The following is a 23,056-nucleotide window of genomic DNA, read 5'->3' as shown; positions in this document are numbered from 1 at the left end:
CATCTGAAACAAAAAAACCAAAGAGATTCTTAATTAGTATGAGTGTGGCTATAGCAGGTACCAGAATGAAAAAAATGTTGAAAATTTAAAACATGACTTCATTGAGAAAATTAAGTTTCGATTTGTGCCATTTTTTTCACCATTGAAGGGCTGTAGAAATTCCAAAAAACAATATTTCGACTTGATTGTGGTAGGGGCTATAACCACACATATACTGAAGATGTGTGCAAAAGCCTGAGTCAATTGATTAACTGGTTTTTGAGATATCATGGGAACCAATTTGAAAAACATGGTTTCGAGAAAAACACGTTTAAAGTTTTTCATACTGATTACATAGAGATAATGTTACTTACGATCAATCGGCTAGTCCAGGGCCATACAGGGGACATTCCTCTTGTTCGTAGAAGTCCTGCAGAGCTGATCTCTCTTCCCTGCGATTCGTTCTCTGATCTCGAGAGAAGTTAGTGGAGCGCCGCTCCGAGCGGGTGATACGAGCTTCGTTCCGGGAGTTTGCGTACATCACCGCTTGCTGACCAATACTAACTCCCATCACGTTCATAAGTTTGAAAATTGGCATAAATCCTTTATTGAAAATTATAACTGCCAAGAATGTTGCTATTTCAACAACTTTCACGCCAGCATGGAGATGTTTTGGAGCAAAGTCCAAATCAATGAATTTAGAGATTCATCGTACTATATAACCTCTACTGTACAAAGGCTCCAATTTAAATGTACGACCTTCAAAGAATAACGATCTTCCGATCCTACCTAAAATACTAACACAATGCTCTGTTGTGTGCCGCGCGGTCCAACCGCCGAGCGCGCGCCGGAGGTTATTTTCTATTGGGTGCTATTACTTTGTTAATTTTGCGAATCGGGCTAAATCTTCTCGCAGACATATTTTCCATACCATATACTTGCAAAATATGCCCAAAAAAAAATTTGATTTTTCTGACACGCTACACTAGAATACCCCCTTAAATTTCTGGTAAATTTGTCCAATGAACGTAATGGGAATTGGGAAAATGAAAAGATGGATTAATAATAGCGAGAACAATATCGTATTATATTTCTTCATACATTTCACTCTTTATTTTTCCTTGAACTTTTTATACACTCTCATAGCCTAAGTACGTTTAATACGGTAACGGAAATTAATATATCGTACAACTCATCATATTTCTATTACTTATAGATTGCTATGTATAATCTTACAGTTCATGGAACAATTAAATATTTATATCTCATTGCAATTCCATCGCGAAGCACTAATAATAATTTTTTCTTGTCTTCCTGGATCACGGATTTTCGCCAATTAATTTGCAAGCACAATGTAAGTTTTCACACATGATCAAATAATAAATCGGCATATATGTATATACTTAAGAAAAATTTGTAAATTAAAAAGTAATTAAAATTAATATTACAAATTAAAATAGTTATATAAGAATTAAGTTTTAACATTAAAAATTACTATTGCTTCGGCATCGTCGATTATTACATTTATGACTACTATTTGCTTTACAATTATTACACCAGCATTCAAATTGCAATGAAATATGCGTTTTGTCACTCGATGAAAAAATTATCGTCCGCAGCGTAACTAATAAGATTTTGATATCGGGAAATCTTGAAAACTACCCAGTAAGCAAAATGTGTGCAATCTGCCAGCAGATTGGCAACAGATTACTGCAGAAGTTGATAGCAAATTGGCATCCGTTATGTCCGCGTTAGGATAGTGATCTGCTAACAGACTCTGACAGCAGATTGGCGGCAGAAACCGAGCAGGATCTGTTAACATCTGACGGCAAATTGACGGCAGAAACCGAACAGCATCTGCAGCTTTCGGCCATTCATATTTACGATATATTAAAGCATGTGTTTACTTTTAACACACTATAAATTGGCATTTTATATTACCATGTGTTAACAGAACGCATTTGTTTGTTTGTTAAATTAAAGTACATTTGGCTTGATGTGTCTTTCTGACAGTTCGTTGCATAATCTCTCTCTTATTGTTAATTTATTCTAGTCCGAAGTCCGAATTTTGCTTTCGAACTTCAGATTGCTTGTGGCGTGCGTGAACTACATGGACGTCGTCCATGGGAGCCTCTGTGCCGCAAGTGCAAAAATTTTCAGAAAAATTAATATTGTCATGCCAAGGCGCGTATATTAACTTATATAACTGTTAGGCTAAATCTTAACATCGAGTAAGAACTCGACGTGTGCACCGCGTAGCGGTGCGGAGCGAAAACACGTATTCATAGCCGTGTAAATTTGAATACTGTCAAAAGCTGCAGATCCTGCTCGGTTTCTGCTGCCAATCCGCCGTTAGATTCCGCGCGCGCAAATCTTGCTCGGTTTCTGTCGACAATCCGACTTCAAGCCATGTTTGCAGATTCTGCTCGGTTTCTGCCGCCAATCCGTTCTCAGATTTTGTGAGCAAGCTCTGTTACATTTCTGGCACCAATTTGTCGAATTAATCGTTAATAACAACTTCTGTATCAAATTTGTTGTCTTTTGGCTGGCAATAGTTGATAGCAGATAGTTAGCATCATCTGCTTTCGGCAGACTTGGCTACCTGGGTATACAGGGTGTCCCGGGTTTTAACCGACAAACTGCGGGAGCATATTCTACTAGTGGAAATAAGAAAAAATTCTTATATCGAGTTTGCTTAGAAATGCTTTATTACAAAGTTATAAACCAATATTGAAAAGAAATATGAGATAAGTAACAACGGAACATAGTGTAGAATTTGGAAGGTCGAAGATGTTTATGTTATGTGTATTCACATGTATTCATGTTCACTATGTTGAAACGATTCAGTATGATTGTTACTTTCACAACAGTAGCTGTTAGATTTCAACCTAATGCTAGACAAGTTAGAAACTGGTTAGATGAACATTACGCTCATAGGTGGATTGGTCGAGGAGGACCGGTTTTCTGGCCTCCAAGATCGCCCGATTTAACGCCTCTTGATTTTTATTTATGGGCAACTTTAAAAAATAAAGTTTACAGTACAGAAGTAATCTCGCTTGAAGATTTGAAGCAACGAATTACTAATTCAGTTACTGAGATGCAACAAAATTTTCAGGAATGTCGTACTGTAACAAATTCTGTACTGCGTCGATGTCTAACTTGTATCGATGTGCAAGGACAACATTTTGAAATGCGTCACTAAATCATTGCGTAGATAATTTTTATTTTTGTGAAAAAATCCGTTGTTACTTATCTGATATTTCTTTTCAATATTGGTTTATAACTTTGTAATAAAGCATTTCTAAGCAAACTCGATATAAGAATTTTTTCTTATTTCCACTAGTAAAATATGCTCCCGCAGTTTGTCGGTTAAAACCCGGGACACCCTGTATATTGCAAATGGAAAAGATATGATATATAACTCTGACTCTAAGAAGATTTTCTAAGCAGATAAAACTTTACATTCTATGAGTTTGGGAATCCGTGTAGTAATGCACACATGTTTGTAAAGCACTTCTGCTTTGGTCAATTTTTGTCAATTTACTAAGAACACAAGTGTACCTTCAGCTATCAGGAAAAATTGCTACAACAAATCCAAACTACCGTACAACTAAATAATTAAAATTCAAACAAATTAACGTACTAATACGTGATATATGTATATGTACAATCAAATTGTGTATCTAGATCTTTTGCGTGTATATAACTTCTTTTATATATATATATATATATATATATATATGTATAAAATTCGAAATTTACTTTAACAAACATGTGTTTCACAAAAAAAGTAAAATTCATTCGAGCACTATGCACACATTTATAATTAGTGCTGCACAATAAATATATATATATATATATATTAACAAAGAGATGCATAAATTTCGGTGTATAATTCGAGTACAGATGATTCGCGATCTGTAATATATATTAAGTTATATCACACAAATGATTTAACAAAGATTTGTCGCATCTACTAAAAACACAGTCCTGCATGAGCTTATACAGATTTACATTAATGGAAGTCAGAAATCCGATCTGTCGCTACCGTCATTTGATCGTTTAACTGTTTAACGTTAAGCATTTCTCTCAACGCGTGACCAATTCGTCTATTAAACGTTCGGATGTACGGATATAAGTAATGCTCTCTATTTGTTAAGTTCATACAGGAATTCGCGTTCGTTTCTTTTAAAAATGTAATCTTCGTTTCTAGCACTTATGTGAAAAATTGAGAATTCATAAACCGTCAATAATGCCCATAAATACGCCGTATAATTATAGCATAATTGTTTTTTTTTTTCATTTCAAAATCAGCGGCAAAATATTATGTATAACTTAACAGACGAGACACTTAAGAACTTCTCGAGTTCTGCGAAATTTTCGTTGCAGAATAGGATGCTTCTCTGTATCAACGTACGGATTTAATGTACAATTGGATGTTTGTACATAGTTCGAGGAACTTTTCTTACACAATGTACAAGTGATGTATAGATTCATAAAATATTTCATGTACATAAATTCCAATATATCATACATATATGTATATGTATATATGTATATATGCGTTTGGACGTGATGTGATGCACATAACGTTTTTAAAATTTAGGCACATCGAGCACACAACAATGATATACGTACACAAGAAGGCCTTAGTCACGAGAGCAATATATAACTTTCTACATATATATGTTTTTCTTTCAATATATAATTAATAGCACAAACTAAACACGGCGGCAATTTCACGACCCTCATAGTTCAATCATAGCGCAGTAGAATTTGCATAGGCGATCTCTTATTATATTATACCATCGAGTGCACTTAACGATTTATAAAATATCCACTTTGTTTCTGTAAACCTAAATATATTCGTGGATTTGATTATCATAACGTTATAGTACAACATTAACGTACATTTGTTTATCGTTATTGAAAAAAGGATTTTTCATCAACAGCGTACAATAAATTTGATATTTTAACAATTATCTCGTATTCACGCATAAGACACTTGCATATTTTCATCAGTAATTTTTTCTTTATGCAACACATTTGTAAGTTCACTCTTGATATGGTATTTGAGATTTGATATACATGTATGTTGCAAATATATATCATATGTCCTCTGTATGTTTACGTGAAGCTTTTATAGCGCAGCCTGAGCCATCGAATCAGTTTATTATTGTAGCGGACGCAGTTTGTACTCGCAGATGTTTATCAAAACTCAACAATTTGCTGTTGGTGTTAACAATAATTCATATCGTATATCATCGTGTGATCACATATCCTCATCAGTGCAGTGAGATAAATAAAGTGGCATCGAATTATTGTACTCATTGTATTCGGGATAGTAACATTTGTACCAGCAATGAGGCAGTATGATTACATCGTACAAAAATCTTGCTTTAAACATGTGTGATGATAATATATTCTGTCTCGCAATAACAGTAAACTTTGGGACATTCTGCTTACGCTTCATGTAAAGACTTTCTGATTTCATAACTAGAGAGATTGATGACTGATAAAATTTTCACAACTTCTCACGTAGCAATCAAAAATAATTATATATGTATATTCAATATATATATATATTTAATTTATAGTATATGCTCTCTTCCGATAACTAAGGCGTAATTATGTACACGTGTATAAACATGCTCAAGTGTACAAATATATAGATTCTCATTCGTTTTCTTTTTATATAATATGTATATATATATATAGACCTCTATATATATTTTTTTATATAATATATAACACACGATACAACGAATACTGTTAGGTGTTATCTTAAGGCACTCGTGCGAATAAAATCTAAAACATTTGAAACAAATAAAGAAAAACAAAGACTAACTGTAATAACAATCCATAGACTCTTACATATTTACCTAGTTATTATATTATTTGGTTAAATTTTTCGAGAACTAGAATAGACTGAATGAAAGCACGTTCACTCCGACACATTGAAACCTCGTAGGATAAATTATAGAAGGTAGCGTGAAACAATCATTGAATACAATCGGCCAACCCTGTATTAATATATATATGTATAATGTAATAATACAATGAAGTACCACTTCATTGCAGCCTCTTAACAAGTAACGCTATCTCTACCTCAATCCCGCCTAAAGCCAGGAACTAGTGCTTTAAGGAATCATTTTACACTCCCGTAAATATAATTTCACACGTCTTCACACTTTGATTAAAAACGCAACTGCAAAAACTTCTTATAATTGCACTTGTCACCCGAAGTAATCGAAGAAATATTATTCGATACGGTCGAATGCGAAACACGTGAAGAAAAGGGAGCTTACATAATTATCAGTGTAATATATAAAACCTGTGTGCTAACAGAGATTTTTTGAACTGATACACGTGTAGAGCATTGCTATCCAGTGCCTGAACATTACGCCCGAGACGCTCGTAACGCGTGCGAGCGTAACGTATACATTTCATTTAGCTCGTTTGTACAAAGACCTACGGTACAAGGTTGCACCGCAGATCGTGGTTGGCTCGTCGACTTGCCCCCTCGCTTTAAACTCTAATATTAATATCACGGACTTTTTGCTTCAATAGATCTCTTCTGTGTATGGCAATATGTACATTCGTCAATATCTAGCGTCTGGACACAGGATCCCCTCCAGAGATTTTCTTTAAGGCTTACCGCAGTTGGTTTTTTTACCCCGTTAAAATATTAACTACCGCGTTATGAGCTATGAGATATCGTTTCCTTCGCGCAATGCATAACACAATTTTTAGTAATATAATAATAGATAATAACGTACGCGAGAGCGTGTGGAAACAATATCGTAACAATCAAATGACATTTACAACAAACATGTAATTTAACATTACGTTTAAAACAACATCGATAAAATATTATAAACAAATTAACATCGATAATATATATATATTATTAAATAAAATTTCACGTCTATAACTACAACTACTAAAAAATGGAATGAAGTAAAACAGGTTCGGGTTGTCTCACAACGTGCGTTCAACACGGTTCACACAGTGCGAGAAAATATCGACAATTTTTGTACACCGGTACGTAAAATCGCGAGGACAGAACTGCGTTCCAGCGAAAGGAAATTTCTACTACGCGATATAAACCGTTTTTTTTCTTTTAATATCTCATAGCTCAGGTTCAGGTTCGCGCATAGGAATGTTTCGTGTTGTACCCTTTGTACAGCTCTATTAGTGACATGATCGCGGTTTTACATATATAATTTCAACCGTATATACCTCTCGTTAACGTAATCGTCGTCAGCGCATATACTTTTGCAAACTGGAATGACAAATATATGTATAACCATATATATACATCTATGTGTTATATATAAGTCTCTTTGTAATATAAATAAAACTTCGCGGTGAGCACGTTGAGCGATCACTCGTAAAACTTTGTACAAATAAAAGACCAGAGTCTTCTGAAAAGTGTAAATAATCGAATGTGTTTTAGCTTTGCTAGATTCTTTGGCTAAGTGTCTAATTGTGAGCTAGAAACTTGCTTCCTCCCTGATGGGTGACTCTCTCTCTCTCTTAATGATAACCCACATCGGTTAACGTAGCTAAATCGGCAAACTTTTAAAAAGCGTTCGTTATCTAATGATTAAAATTTCGACGTTGGTCTCATTAACAACAGCAGCAGTATCGCGATACATCGAATATTCACGTAGTCTTATCGCTACCGTGAATAGGATAACGTTCGCACAGAAGATTGCACCGTAAGCCGTTAGTACGATCACAGAACTCTATAATTAGACCAGATAATTTACTTGCGATTATTTATCAACGTCGTTCTGCTTCCTAGGACTCTCTTGTTGCGGCGCGTCGTCGAAGCTCTTTATAACATCCTGGGGAAGAAAACGGCACGTGATTATCGTACGATGTATCGACCGCTTCAAGTATATTTGCAGTCGTGATTAATCATGATAAATATCACAGCGAGATATACAGGGTGTCCCATTTTATATTTGTCAGTCAAATATTTCGATACGACGTCGTTTCAGAGAAAAATGTTTCAGACAAAAGTTATATGGCTTCGAGGGGGCAAGATGATGATACTCTCAATTTAATTGTAGATGGCGCCACTTTCGAGATTTCATCATGGCGGCCATTTTTTAAATGGAAGTCGATTTTTCTCTCTAAGTAAAAGTTGTAGCTGACGATGAGGCGAATACAACGGTTTTTTGTTTTTTGAAATTGGACCATTTTTCAGTGAGTTACAGCGTTTCAAAGTTTATAGCGTCTCTCCATGGTAAGAGGCAAGGGGACTCACATTAATAAAGCACCCCGAAGGGAACAGAAACCTACTACGTCCACGCCGTTGTTCCTGGGTAGCGCTAAAAGTAGGATAGTTGATAGAACGGTACACTTTGGGTAATGCAAATGCCGGCAGTATTGTAACATAATATTTAACGAAAAAATACTTTATTATAGTGTTTTGAAAAGCTCTCGAGGTAAGCTACAAGACTGTATAATGAGAAATAAAGAGAGCCATTAAAAAAAAAGTTAACCTTCACATAAACCTTGACAGGTGCACCCAAGGTCAAATCAGTGGCAGCATCTTATGTCCCCCTTGAAGTCATAAAACTTTTGTAAGAAACATTTTTCGATACAAGATTTGGTTTACGTGTATACTTAAATTATAAAACAGTATACTTTGGAACGCTGTAACTCACTGAAAAATGGTCCAATTTCAAAAAACAAAAAACCGTTGTATTCGTCTCATTATCAGCTACAACTTTCACTTAGAGAGAAAAATCGACTTCCATTTAAAAAAATGGCCGCCATGATAAAATCTCGAAAGTGGCGCCATCTACAATTAAATTGAGAATATCATCATCTTGCCCCCTCGAAGCCATATAACTTTTGTCTGAAACATTTTTCTCTGAAACGACGTCGTATCGAAATATTTGACTGACAAATATAAAATGGGACACCCTGTATAAACATGGATGTGTAAAAAGCGTCAAAATTAATTGGTTTATCGCGCAGATGGGCTGCCACGTACCTGTACTGCAATTTGCAACGGCGTCAGCTCCCCCAGGGAACAATCGTTTCGCGCGACGTTCGCCGGCAGCAATCTGGGACAAGGCTTGCCGGTGAAGAGCATGAACAGCGCGTGGATGCTCCTACGTTGTGTCAGCTCTATGTGACGATGTTGGTAGCCAGCTAGGTGCCGTCGATGCCGCGACGTCGTGGGGAACCACCTCTCGCACAAGTTGCAGTACCGTCTGTGCTTTATCGTCGCCTGCAAGAACCGCAGAACCAAGATAAATATCGCGAACAGTGAGTGAGTCGATGACGAGAAATCATTCTTCCTACCTTCTCGTGACAAGCCAATTGAGTTATAAAATCGGTGATGGATATCTCGCCCTTTTTGCACATGTCCTTTATGTCGTTCGTCTCTTTACTGTCCAACGTTATAATTTTCTCGTCCACCAGCTTCGACTCCGCTACATCGAGATCCCCGTCCTGATGCGTGATCATCGGTGGTGACCTGGAACTGTCCGCGTCCGAGTTCGCGTCGAAGCTTACGGCAATCTCAGGTTCCAATATCGGCATGTTCTCCATCTTTGGCTTGACATCCTTCGCCTTGCTGCCGGCGTTACTCCCCTGATCCGTGGACCGCGATATTTTTGGAATTTTGTAGGCCGACAATTCTTTCCGTTGCGAATCTTGCAGCTGGAGAATACCGTTGTCCGGATTCGCCGAGTGCCGTCTCTTCTCGCCCAGACATATGGTGCGAGTCGGGCCTTCGTTCGACGTGGCCCGCTTTAACGTTTCCAGGGATGTCGTGCACTCGCGCGCGTCCTTCGTCGTCTCCTTAGGATGGGACTCTTTGTCCCTCTTCTCGCTTGATTTCTCCCTCACGGAGCAGCTCTTACCTTGCTTGGAATGTTTCTGATCAGACTTTTCGGTGGTGGTGTTGGCTGTAGTCTCAGTTTTGTTGCGTTTGCCGGCCGCGGACACGGAGACTCTCTGAGAGGTAACATCATCGCGACAGTCTTGAGGACCATCGCTTGACTTAGAATGCGTCTCTGAGAGACGTTTGAGATCAAAACTCGAGCCCTGCTTCTTCTCCGCGGCCGTCTTTGGCCGCGCGTTACTCTGTGCGCTGCCGTTCTCGCATCTCGACTTGGAAAGGCACTTCTTCAGGGTCTCCTTGGCCGCTAAAACTTCTTTTATCAAGGAATCGTTGCAACAGAAATTCCTCTTCGTCGAATCTGCCTCTTCGCTACAGGTGCATTTTGGGGAAACCTCTCTGGCGGAATTGATCAGATCATTGTCGTCCGGCGAAGATTTGTCGCTGCCGGTGACGTCGACCTCCGCGTGTTTATCTCTTCCGGGTGAATTCTTACTGCGAGGTGAAAGCTCGGACTTACTGTAACGTTTCGGGATTTGATTACTGCAGGATTCTTTGGTGGGAGCGCAACGTGAGCTATAGTTAGCGACGGGATCGAGTTTCGGCATCGTCACATCCAACAGATCCGTGCTGCTGTGGTCCGCGATCTCCAACTCCAGCTCAAACTGCGTTGGAATTGCGTCTGCCGAGTACAGTTCACTGTCGCCGTCTTCGATTATCTGGCTCTCTAGCTCGTCGGGGCCGTCCGGCGAGGCAGGCAAGATCTCTATGGTCGATTGGCTCTCGTCCGAGGACTCGATCTTAATGACGGCGTTCCTGTCCAGTTCAAAAGTGTCCAGCACGCTCGCATCCTTGAGCAAACTGCCGTCACCTCGCGGATTACAGTTGTTGGCAACGTCGCTCGGGCAGTCACTCAGTGGTTCCTTTTTTATTGCAACTATCTCTTCTTTGCTCAGGAAAGGATCATCACGTTGTTCCTTGATTTGCTTTTTGATGCTGATCTCTTTGGAAGATATCTCGTTCAAGTCGGGCAATTTCACGAAACAGGTCTCTATCTTGGGCGTTGTCTTCAACTCCTTCAGAGCAATCTTGAAGTTCGCAGAACTGCTCGAGTGCCTGGTGGGAGCGCTCTTCTGATCCAATTTCTGCTCCGAGACCGTTTCATCCTCGGTTTTCTTCGCTGCCTGCTTATGATGGGTATCAAAGCTCTCGGTCCTGTGCTCATCGTGCTGCGGAGTTGCTTTCTCCGAGCCAGATTTTCCAGATGGTCGATCAACTTCTTTATCGGACGAAGTGACGCCCGTCTCTACCTGTGGATGGTTATCGCGGGATCTTGATCTACGTTTATTGTCACTGTGGTAACCCCTGCACGATGCTGAAGTCTTCTTTGATGCGGTACACGTCCTACTATCACTAGAGTCTCGCGGCAGTGCACAAGTAAAACCATCAGCGTCGCCGGGCTTCCTGCAGTCGTAATCCGACATTCTCCTCTGCTTGTGCTTGACCGGAAGCAAATTCGACATCGAACTCGACCTGGATAACTTATAATCATCCTTCTTTCCTTGGTGATGACTGTCCCTGCGTTTTGCAAATATTTTATCTATGATTCGTGCTGATATAGAAGAGTGACTTGCTTTTAGATCCTTCACGATGCTATCCAGGACCTGATATCTCTCCAACTTGACTGCCGGCTGCCACTTTGCGCTTTTCGCGATAATGTCCTTGCATCCCTTGCTCAGCTCGCACTTAAATTCCGCACTGGCCGACGTTCTTTTGATGATGACTTTCGGAATCTTTTCAGAGATGCACGCCAAGGGACTCTTACTCGTTTCGCACTCCGGTAGCACCGTCCGAGAATCGGGGAAATTGCCGCGTCTCGTGGAATGCCCCGTCTCGTCGCGTCCTGACCTCTTACACTTCTTGCTCGGCATTTCCGAGTGACTCGAACCTTGCCTCTTCCGCGACGCTTCCGGCGATGACGATCTGTTCCTTTCCTGCTTCTTCAGCTTCAATATAGGTATCTTTTCCTCGTACTTTTCCAGACTCTTCCTAGAGTCTTGAGAAGTAGTACTGCAGACCGAGTTATCCGACAGATCGATCCTCGAGGAATTTTTTATCTTCACTTTCGGAATGGTTTTCTTGATATTTTTACGCTTGACGGAAAGCTCCGTGGTGTCCTCGGCTCGCATTATCTTGTTCGAGTGCTTGTCGTCCAGTTTAATTTTCATTTTCGGGATTTTGCTTCTGTAATCGTTCGACTCTTGCAGAGAACTTTCCGAGTCGTTCTCGCATGGTTCCTCGCTCGCTCGCGACATCCGGTCTGAGATATTTATCTGAACGGGAACCTCCTCGTGAACGGACTCGATGGATGGTGTTCCTGGACGGGATCTCGCGTTTCTGATGATCATTTTCGGTATCTTCGGTTGGCATCCGCGCTTTAAGAGCGATTTGTGGATCATGTTATCTATATCGCTTTTCTTGATGACCAATTTAGGAACCATCTTGGTGCCGGCATTGCAGTCTGTCGCGGGCAAACATGCCATCTTTTCATGCTCGCTGGAAGAGGCTTGCTCCTTGTCTCCCTCGTTGCTCGGTGTCATTTTCTCCATCTCCGGCGGCGGTTCGATCGCTGGCGCGGACACACTCGACCTACTCTCAATCGCGACGGCCGTTTCCGGCGTTGTCGATTCCTTGACGGGTATCGAAAGGGATAAATTATGCAAAAGCGAGCTGTCCTGTAGCGAGTTGGCAGCTGCAGCTGCGAAATCGATCGACGACTCGTCCATGCTGCAGAGACGATTCACGGCGTCTTCCTGAATCTGGCTCGTTTCCCACTCCATCGGCACCATACTGTCCTCCTCCGTGAAATCGTGCTCGGACATTCGCGTCAACGCGCACTTGTCCTCCGCGTAAATCCCGCAATCGGAGGAATCCATGCACAGCAACTTGGAGTCGATCATGCTGTCGCAAACCTTAGCACCGTCCTTCGTCTCGGGCTCCTGGTGTTCGTTCTTCTTGTCACCCGCGATGATACTCTTGATGACCGTGAACTCCGATATATTCTGCTCGGGTGTTTCGCTCGTGAATAAATCGCACACGCTCTTCTCCGTCGATATCGCTAGCAGATCCAAGGAGGCGACCGGCTTGGGTGTCATCGCGGCGTTACAATCATCCACCTCGTCCACGTTGGTTGCTTCGTTCCCTAACGAAGAAGCTTCGGTCACCTCTCTTTCGACATCCAACTTCCGCGATTGCTGCTCAGTGTCCTCTTCGTCAAGCTGCGGCCGCTCCGTGAGTGCGACGTCGGATAAACCTTGCGGAACGATCGGTTCCTTAGAAGTTTCTTCACTGCACGCGCCATTCTGCTCGTTCCTTTCGCCGAAATCAACTTCTGGTGAAATAGATTTCGCCATAAACGTATCCTCGTCGTTCGCTTTGCCGCCGACCGGAGCTGACGAGACTTCTTGGCACGCAGTTGTCTCGTCCACCGCAGAGTCTGAATTGTTCTTCGCGGAATCGTCGACTTCGTCAGCGTCATTCAAAGCAGACTCTTCTGTCGCTTCTGTACATTTCGGCTCGTCGGACAAGCGTTCAGCATTTGATTCGGGTAACGCGACCTCGGTGGGGCTCGAATTTGACACACGTTTCGCGTTTGCGCTCTCAGCAGCGGATTTATCTTCTTGTCCATGAACGTGCGCGTCGTTTCCCGTTAGGTGCTCCGCTTCTAGCGTTTCCTGATCGTTATCGTCACTCGGCGAGCCCCGACCTTCCTCCGTACCGTGAGTATTTTTGTCCGCTGCTTTGGAGGAACAGGATCGCGCTTCTTCGACGAGCGCGGTCGTGTCAGACTGGATCTCATCGGGTTGAGATTCTTGCTCTGGACACTGGTCGGTCACCGCCGGTGGATAGTCGTCAGCTTTTGTCGTCGAGACGGCGTTCTGCTTATCGCACTCATTCCGTTCGCCAAGCGGAATAACGTCCGACTGCTTACACGACGTCGGATCGTTCTCACCGGCCTGACCTCGGGATAAATTATCGATGTTGTAATCGCACGCTGCGGGATTGGATATCAGCTCGTTTGCCACGTTATAACCCGTCTTCTGATCGTTGTTACCGCCCGAGAGAGGCTCTTGTTCCGCGGACAGAAACGGCAGGAGATCCAGGCGTCTCTGGGCGGCGAACACCTCGCTGAAGTTCAGTTCCTTGAGATGTTTGTTTCGTCTGTCGACGTGGGACGAGTACGACTTGACCGATTCCATCGTCTCTTCCCAACAGGCGGCTCTCGATCCCAAAAATAAATGCGAGTCGAACATCACGTTCTCGCCGTACTCTTTCTCGTAGTTCAGATTGTCCGCGAGCATCTTCGCCTTGCAGTGTTTAATCGTGCTGGGCGCAGGTTCGTTGTTCAGATTGTATTGTTTCTCAAGGAAACTCAAGTCGCCGATGCTCTTCTTGTTGCTCTCCTTGCCGTCCTGCTGACTGTTCCTGTTCGCGTATAACTTGTCCGCGTCGTCGTTGAAGAACTCCAGATGCGGCGTGCCCCGTGCTTTCGCGCAGTGGGCGCTTTTGAGGGCGGCGTTCTTGTTCGGTAAATAATTAACGTGTTTTGCCGCGGACTGAAGCTTGCCATCGGCGAAATCGATTTCTGACCTCTTTCTGATAGCCGTGAGGACCTCACGATTTCTCTTAAATACCTTACGCAACCTCGAGCAATTGTAATCGAGCGGAGAGCTCGCGAAGTATGAAGACTCGCGCGCGCTACCGTAATTGTCCTTCGCGCGAGCCTCCATAAGTAATTCACGATACGTGAATCTGGGATTGGGACTGTAGGTAATCTTTCCGTCTTTGGTAGTGTACACAGGAACTGTATTCAGATTCTCCAGCTTGTCCGCGCTGAAGAAGATCGGATTCACGTACACGCTCGCGGTCTCGTACGGCTCGAAGTTGTTAAATTTACCGTCGTCCTTCCTTGGCCTTTTCCACCTATCAGTGCGCTTGTCGTTGACGTCCAAATTTTCGTTTGGCGCAACGTCAAAGTGATTGTAATCAAAATGCGTGGGGTTATCGTAATTCGCATTCTCCAAACTGGGATCCACCGTGCTCGAGGAGGTTGAAGGAATCGCGTTTAATCGGGACGCTATATCGTCTTGTAAATTTCTTACGTTCCTGCATGCGGAAGCAACGGTTGCTTCCTGATACTCCTTCTTCTCCGAAGGCGTTTTCAGGTCGTCGCTTCCACTAAAGTTCGCGGCAACAGCTTTTCTTTCCGTATCCTGATGAATGCTTCTTCTTCTAACCATCGCGTGTTCTGGTTTCAGGGTTTCCGCGGAGCTCAGTGCCGTCTCAGTATTAATACTGATATTTCCTAAAATAATATTATTTCTTAGTACGGTTATATGAAATAAAAATAAATAAAAACTAATTATTGTGATATTTATTATATTCTTTAAGAGCTTACCATTATCGTGAATTAATTCTCGCTCCGACGACGAGCTTCTTTTCTTTCTCGGGATAAGCGAGCCAGATGTTTCATCCATCGCTATATCCTCTTTGCATGCAGTGATCAATGATTTGTATTTCATGACTTCCGCGTTGCTCTGATCCTTGCGCACTTCGTTGTACGTAGATGCTTCCGGCTGAGATCGATTGCGTTTCTCACGACCATCCAGACCGTCTTTGTCGCACTGAATTTCCTTTAAATTCGCCGAGTTTGATCGCGCTCCGCTCGATATCGAACTGGTCAGGTGGCCGATCGTTTCGGCGACGGCGTTCTTGATATTCTCATGCAGCAGCTTCTCCGTTGTGTTTCGCTCCGTGCACGAGACATTTATTTCGATCTTGATCGCATCGAGGGGACCGCTATTCTTCGTTTCTTCCCCCGAGCGCTGCGACTCCTTCTGCTCGTCGTTATCTTTGCGTTTCAAATTAACGTTCGTGACTTGAATAGCAAAGTCCGGGTTTACATTTTTCGTTACGAACTTCTTCAAGATGTTTGCGTTCTTCTTTTCCCGCTCCTCGGCCAATTTGAACTTGCCATCCTTCTGACACAGCTGTTTATCACTCGGCACTTGCAGCACGGAATGCTCGTCGGGATCGGAGGAAGAGCACACTTTGCTCTTACCTTGGATCTCCATGGTGGACGACTTGTGCTTGATCCTTCTGTACTCCTTCAAAAGTCGCATCCTCTCCCCGCTGTCATCGATGCTAACGTTATCAATTATCCTTGGCTTGTTACGCAGAATATCCGATTTACCGCGATGTTTATCCTGATGCATAATCTCGTTGGATTTTTCCGTCGCATTTGCGGGCGAGCACTTCCTCGCATGATGGGAATTCGCTTGATCGTTCAAAATCGATTTCTTGTGATCTTTTATAATTTGCCAAGAATTTTTCAAGTCCTTCGCGTCAATCTTTAACGATTTATTACCATTGTTCTCGGAAGAAGAATCCTCTTTCGCGGATTTATCGCTCGTTTCGCGCTTTCGCAATTTATCGTTACTCGAGGTCGAACGTTTCGCGCCGAGCAACGCGGATGGATTAGTTTTAACGATCTTTGTTGAACAGTTATCGTCCGCCGCTGTCTTAGAAGCTATTGGCGCGGTATCGTTCGTTGCTGTTTCGCGATTCAGGTCAGTCAAAGATCTCTTGTCGTAATGAACATCATCTTGGCCGCCGCGACGTTCAACCGAGTCCGATTTACCAGTAATATTCTGCAGCGCCTCATCCAGCTGCCTCGAACCACCGTATCGCAGCGCGTTTCTCATGCCTCTCTCTGGAAGCACTTGTAATTTCTTGCCAACTGTCGACGCATCCTGACCTACCGCGGCAGTTTGAGATTCATTCGCGTGGCAATCGAGAGATGAACTTTTATATTCCCGCGTAGACTTGCTCGATGTTCCCACGTTCTGCGCTGACACGATCTTTAATTCATACTCGCCAGAGGTCAAAGTCATGCATACGCTGGTGGCCTCTGATCTTTCCGCTTCACCGTCCAAGAACGTTCTCCCGCTATTGTTCGCTGAAACGGCATCTCCATTTAGGCTCGCGCTTTCTTTACCGTTTTCCGCAGTAGATTCGTCCTTATTGACATTCGCGGAAAACTCAAAGGTGCCAAGAACGGCGTCGTGGTCGAGTACATCGTTATTCCGATCCTCCGCTTGATATCGACTTTCCAACGAGCCCGCCGATCTATTCCTAGCTTCCCCCTCGTTGCTCAAGTGGTCGTAGGGCTCGCTCTTCGTCGGCGATTGCGTGAAGCTGATCATGGGACTGTTTTGTATGATTTCTATCGGGTTCGTCGATATCGTGAGATCCTGAACGCGCTCCGACGACTCCTCCGTGTCAGAATGGATCGGCGTGTTTAACGTAGTGGAGATTGGGGTGCACTCGGACGTATGCAGATCCGGCAGACTTATGTCGTCCGGATTGTGAGATTCCTCGCTCGCGAAACTGTTCTGCTTCTTCAAATTCACGTCCTGGGCCGAATCCAAGTTGCTCTTCACGGACGCAGGCAGGGCGGTTACCCGCTGGTCGCCTCCCTGCGCTGCTTGTGACGTTCCACCTTCCACCGCTTCAGCGGGAGAGGAATTCTCGACGACGTACTCCTCCTTGCTCGCATTGTAGTCAGCAGCTGACTCGCTGTTGCCGTTTGTCTTCTTAAACTTGTCCGTCTCGATAGTTATCGTGCTTGCCTGGACCTTCGCGTTGTCCTGTAAAAACGATAGCGCGTCCTGCCCGCCAAGAGTCTCCGTAACTTGCCCATTGGTGACCTGCAGGATGCTGCCTATTTCCAAGTTGTCGACTATGTGTATCGTCGGCACCTCGTCCGGCCCGTTGCTTATGCACTGTATGATGTGACTTCCCGGCTGCACGATGCTCTCCTTCGCGATCTCCTTGCACGCCGGGTCCTTCGTGACCTCGACGTTCTCCGCCGACGCGTACGATATCGTCAGGCAGTCCTGCGCGGGCATCACGCTGACGTTGCTCTTATCCTGGTTCTCGAACGTTATCACATCCGTGGTGATCCGTCCCGACTTGGAGCCTTCCAAGCCCTCCAAGGTTTTCGCCGAGAGGTCGACGTTCTCGTAGCCCACGACCACTACCGGCGTCGAGTCGCTCAAGACTGCGCTTGGCAAGTTCGCGTTCGCGCCGTCCTCGTCCTCCGATTCGTCCCAGTTCGCCAGGAACTGACGCACGTCCAGCTCGGGCTTGTCGGCGAACTGCTTGGGCATTTTCTGTCGCGCGGCCGCGTCACTCGCGCTCGCACTCAGATCGCTGAAATCCTCGTTTCCCGGCGCCTGCATCTCGAACTGGCTCTGATTAAGGTTCTTCTGAACGGAATATCGATCCTGCGGCTGCATACCTTTCGCGCACAAAACGATTGCCTGATTGTCATGCTGCTGCGAAACTAGTTGCTCCCGCTTCTGGACGTTATGGTTCATCATTTCGGCGGGATTACCGTCGTCCTGCTTGCCCTGTTTGTCCACTAAGTTATCCGACGCCTGAGAATTCGACACTTGTTGCATCCTGGGGAAACCCTCGGGTATGTAATTCGAGTTTATTAAAACTCCATTCTGATCAAACTGCAAGTTTATGGATGGAACGGCAGTATTGACGGTCGTCGCGGCGACGCACGATTGTTGAGTCTGCGGCTGGGACGGCATCTGCCCTTGATATGCAACGGATTGCTGTAATTTCAGTATCTCGCGATACCTGAGGACGCACTCCTTGTACTTCGGGTGTGACTGGTAGCCGGGGATCCTCGTCATCTCCCTCAGGTGATTCTCCATCGAAAATCGCTGCATCGCTAGCTTCTGCTGATAGACCTGCTGGTACTGCGCGTGCATGTTTGACGGCTGCATTCTCGCGTTCATCATCGTTGTCGCGCTGTCGTTGGTGGCCGCCTGACAGTCGTGCTGGGACGTGTCCGTCGACGGGTTCCTCGGGTATTGCTGCGAGTTGAAGTAGCTGTTCTGCGCGGACGGCAGCATGTTCGGGTTCGGCACGCTCGTCGACATCATCGCGCCGTTGTTCTGATACGACATCGACTTGTTGTACTTCTGCTGATGAGCGAAGCTCTGCTCCTGCTGATGTTTCACCATGCTCTGACTCGGGGGAACGCTCATGCTGTTCGCCTTAGGATACTCCTTGATGTTCGGGTAAGGGTACTTCTGATAGTCGCCCGCGTAATTGTAGTTCTGCATCGACGGATAGCTGTGCAGCATGCCCGAGTTCGACGGGTAGCTGCGCGAGACCGCGCGCTCCTTGCGGTACTTGAAGTCGGGGAAGTTCCGTCGATGATCCGACGCGTTCGGCGCGCTGGCCGGCGGTAGGATCTCCTTGCCGTCGAAGTTGTCCTTCCTGAAGTTGAAGTCGCCTCCGAAGCGCCGGGCGTCCGCCTGGTAGCCATTCGTACGAATGTTTTCCCTGTAGGCGTTGTTCTGATAAGAGCAGTACTTCTCCCATTGCTGGTAATTGGGATCCGGATTGCAGCACGGCGCTTTGCAGGCGACGAAGGACGACGGCGGCGGGGGGCCCGTTCTGCTGGCGGCGTGCGAGTTCGAACTCGCGTTAGCGCTTCGCGGTCCTATCGGTCCGTGCGGAGCGCTCATGCTCATCACGCTTGGTCCGTTCATGTGTGACATAGGCCCGCTCAAAGGCACCTGATTGCTTCGGTAGCTCAGCTCTTCGTTTAGGCCGGTCATCGCGGTGTTCCTCGGGTCCATAGGGCCGTTCAGATTGTCCACCATGGGGTTCCTCGTGCTCGACGGCCCGTAGTGACCAATGCAGTTCTGCATTTGCACCATCGACGCCAACGGAGCATTATCCGTGGCATTGTGTCCGTGCGAGAGGTTCGCCGGTAAATGCTGCTGGAAATGCCTCGGATTGAAGTTCGGGTCGCTCTGGTGTTTCTCAAGTCCGTCCGAGCCGAGGTTCAGGCCGTTCAGCTGCGTCGGGCAGCTCGAATTAATACTGGAGATGAACGGTAAGTGTCCCGAATTGACATTTTGAGCAGTGGACGTCACGTCGCTTATTCCAGCTTGCGGGGAATTATACTGATGCCAATCTGGCATATTTCCACCGTAGTTCATTGTACATTGTTTTGTTATTATTTTCTCGTAATTACATCGTTCTCCTCACGCTCGTGCAGATACCTCGATAAATATTCGGAGCAGGGAGTCACCTGAGAAGAAAGGATCGAGCATTATTCACTATATAATTACAAGGAGGGATTTTTTTATCGTTAAAGCGAGCCTGAATTCTTATTCCACAATTGAAATAATGTCTAATAATTTCCAAGTCTGTGTTTTTGCTATGTCACCGTAGCGAAAACAGCAGCGGCAGCGGAATACTCGTTCTCAATTCATTCACCACTGATTGAGGCATGAAGAAAATAATAAAGCGGTGCGCCTGAATTTGACACGAGTTTGCGATATCGATCAAACTAAATATACATACACACGATGCGTCGCGACGCAATGCAAGTACGACCTAAATATGCATCTCTTTGACACCTGGCGCAAAATCACGCTTATCGGTATGGCCGAGTGTTTTTATCGTCTAATGACTCCACATGACACCTCTCGCTCGACGAGGCGCTGCGCCACACGCCGAGGGACTCGCGGTCGGGGAGGAACGTCGACCTCCTGTCAGTCGAAGCCCGAACTCGCGAGGTTCGCCGCGTAACGGTAGTGCGGAGGGGCCACAGGGGAGACAGGTGTCACCATGTTCACTGGAGTGTAGCCATTGTTATGGTTAGCCTGGATCGCGGGTTCGGTGTTTACTTTTCGCCCGCGTCGCCCCGACGTTATCAGCGTCCCGCGTCGAACGCGCGACTGGTGCGTCGTGCACGAAAGCGGGATAACTGGTGACGTCGTACTACCTGCCACGCGGTGGAAACGCACCTTGCTAGCGCCGGACCTTGAAAGCTCCACGGCTGGCGCCGTCGCACCGCTTGATCGCGCACGTTCGCGGGTCACGGAGCCCGCTGGGCGACGCTACCTCGTCGCCTCCGCCAGGAGACGGATTACGCGTAACGCGCGCGTAACAAGCGGAGGGCTTACCTGCACGTTAACGCCGCTCACAACACGCGCGCCATATTGGACACGACTGCTCGAGGAAAAATATATCACGCGCACTCTCGGCGCCGTCGGAGAGGTGCTGCTACGTCGCTTGTGACATCTATGCGCGTGTGCGCGCGTACGTGTGACCTGATATGCCGCCAGCGTGTGTGTACGTCTCGCGCCTGCGTGTCGCAGGCCCGCGACAGGGGGTGCAGAGAGTACATGGCGCCCGGGCCCGGAGTCCAAAAGGGGGCTCGGCCAGTATTAACTGTAATCTATAATATATTGCATGTTCTGCAAGAGTTCATGGCTTATCTAATTCATGGTTTTATCAGTTCATAGCTATCTATGGAACTTTAGATAGAGTACGCAGACTTGGTGACCTCCGTTTCCAAATGTCCGTGTTGGTTTAAGAATACTATTCACATTTTTAGTGACCGAAAGTATAGGGTTGGCCAAAAAGTAATTGCGTTTTTTTATATAAATAAAAGGCGAATTTTTCATGGGAAGCAAAAACTTTATTAAACAATGTATTGTCCATTTTGTTTGATTATCTTTTGCCATTTTTCAGGCAACTTCATGATTCAGCGCTCAAAAAAGTTCTTATCTTTTTCAGCAAAAAACAATTCCAACAACGATTTCATATCCTCATCAGCAGTAAAGGTTTTACCATTCAAGGCGTTTTGCAAAGAACGAAACGAATGGTAATCTGATGGTGCCAGGTCTGGCGAATATGGTGGATGTGGTAACATCATGGTAACACGTCCCATCCAAGCTGCAACAATTTTTTACGAGTGACCACACTTGTACGTGGTCTAGCGTTATCATGGTGAAACACAACACCTTTGCGATTCACCAATTCTCGACGTTTCTGTTCGATGGCATCGTTTAATTTATCCAGTTGACGACGGTATACGTCTGAATGAATGGTTTGATTCCTTGCAAGCAGCTCAAAATACACAGTCCCACCAGACTGACAGCATAATCTTTCTTTGGTGAATATCTGCTTTCGAAGTGCTTTGAGCAGGTTCATCACGCTTGCTCCACCATCTTTTTCGTTTGACGTTGTTGTAGACGATCGATTTTTCGTCGCCTGTTATCATACGTTTCAAAAATCGATCATTTTCCTCACGTTTCAAAAGAGAATCGCAGATGTCAATACGCTCAGTGAGATGAATTTCTTTGAGCTCATGTGGTACCCAAATATCGAGCTTACTAATGTATCCAAGTCGTTTTGAATGGTTCTCAACACTCGATTTCGATATGTTAAGATTCTCAGCAATCTCTCGTGTCGTTAAACGCCGATTCGAATCGATCGGTGCCTTTATTTTGTCATCATCAATTTCGATTGGCCTTCCTGAGCGTGGTGCATCTTTCACATTAAAATCTGCAGATCGAAATTTAGTAAACCAATTGTGACACTGCCGCAGTTTTAAAGCATCTTCGCCATATATGGGTTGGCCAAAAAGTAATTGCGTTTTTTTACATAAATAAAAGGCGAATTTTTCATGGGAAGCAAAAACTTTATTAAACAATGTATTGTCCATTTTGTTTGATTATCTTTTGCCATTTTTCAGGCAACTTCAAGATTCCGCGCTCAAAAAAGTTCTTATCTTTTTCAGCAAAAAACAATTCCAACAACGATTTCATATCCTCATCGGCAGTAAAGGTTTTACCATTCAAGGCGTTTTGCAAAGAACGAAACGAATGGTAATCTGATGGTGCCAGGTCTGGCGAATATGGTGGATGTGGTAACATCATGGTAACACGTCCCATCCAAGCTGCAACAATTTTTTACGAGTGACCAAACTTGTACGTGGTCTAGCGTTATCATGGTGAAACACAACACCTTTGCGATTCACCAATTCTCGACGTTTCTGTTCGATGGCATCGTTTAATTTATCCAGTTGACGACGGTATACGTCTGAATGAATGGTTTGATTCCTTGCAAGCAGCTCAAAATACACAGTCCCACCAGACTGACAGCATAATCTTTCTTTGGTGAATATCTGCTTTCGAAGTGCTTTGAGCAGGTTCATCACGCTTGCTCCACCATCTTTTTCGTTTGACGTTGTTATAGACGATCGATTTTTTGTCGCCTGTTATCATACGTTTCAAAAATCGATCATTTTCCTCACGTTTCAAA

At 44.5% G+C, this 23,056-nt stretch overlaps 1 protein-coding gene across 2 annotated transcripts; it reads right to left on the bottom strand.

Moving 5' to 3' along the window:
• Window positions 1-4,265: 4,265 nt before the first annotated feature.
• LOC105286393 lies at window positions 4,266-21,431 on the bottom strand. 2 transcript variants are annotated; one of them, XM_011351332.2, is made up of 5 exons: window positions 20,752-21,431; window positions 15,306-20,030; window positions 9,307-15,212; window positions 8,993-9,232; window positions 4,266-7,832 (listed from the first exon to the last, which is right to left on the bottom strand). In XM_011351332.2, the coding sequence occupies exons 2-5, from the start codon at window positions 19,936-19,938 to the stop codon at window positions 7,761-7,763; spliced, it is 10,851 nt and encodes a 3,616-aa protein (XP_011349634.2). In that variant the 5' UTR covers window positions 19,939-20,030; window positions 20,752-21,431; the 3' UTR covers window positions 4,266-7,760. The 2 variants fall into 2 exon arrangements, with proteins under 2 accessions (XP_011349634.2, XP_011349633.2); XM_011351331.2 differs by having other exon boundaries at window positions 20,911-21,431.
• Between the last annotated feature and the right edge of the window lie 1,625 nt (window positions 21,432-23,056).

Source organism: Ooceraea biroi, chromosome 13 (genome assembly GCF_003672135.1).
Source record: "Ooceraea biroi isolate clonal line C1 chromosome 13, Obir_v5.4, whole genome shotgun sequence".
In the NCBI taxonomy this organism is placed as follows: Eukaryota; Metazoa; Arthropoda; class Insecta; order Hymenoptera; family Formicidae; genus Ooceraea; species Ooceraea biroi.
Note: the sequence above shows the minus strand (reverse complement) of the source record. Positions and strands in the feature narration are given on the sequence as shown.

What these genes read in the sequence shown, in the direction of transcription:
- LOC105286393 (XM_011351332.2), bottom strand. Translation starts at nt 19,938, where the DNA reads ATGAACTACGGTGGAAATATGCCAGATTGGCATCAGTATAATTCCCCG. An exon ending in AATTGGCTTGTCACGAGAAG is followed by an intron (nt 9,233 to 9,306) that starts GTAGGAAGAATG and finishes CGGTTCTTGCAG; the next exon opens with GCGACGATAAAGCACAGACG. An exon ending in CGTTGCAAATTGCAGTACAG is followed by an intron (nt 7,833 to 8,992) that starts GTACGTGGCAGC and finishes TTTCTTCCCCAG; the next exon opens with GATGTTATAAAGAGCTTCGA.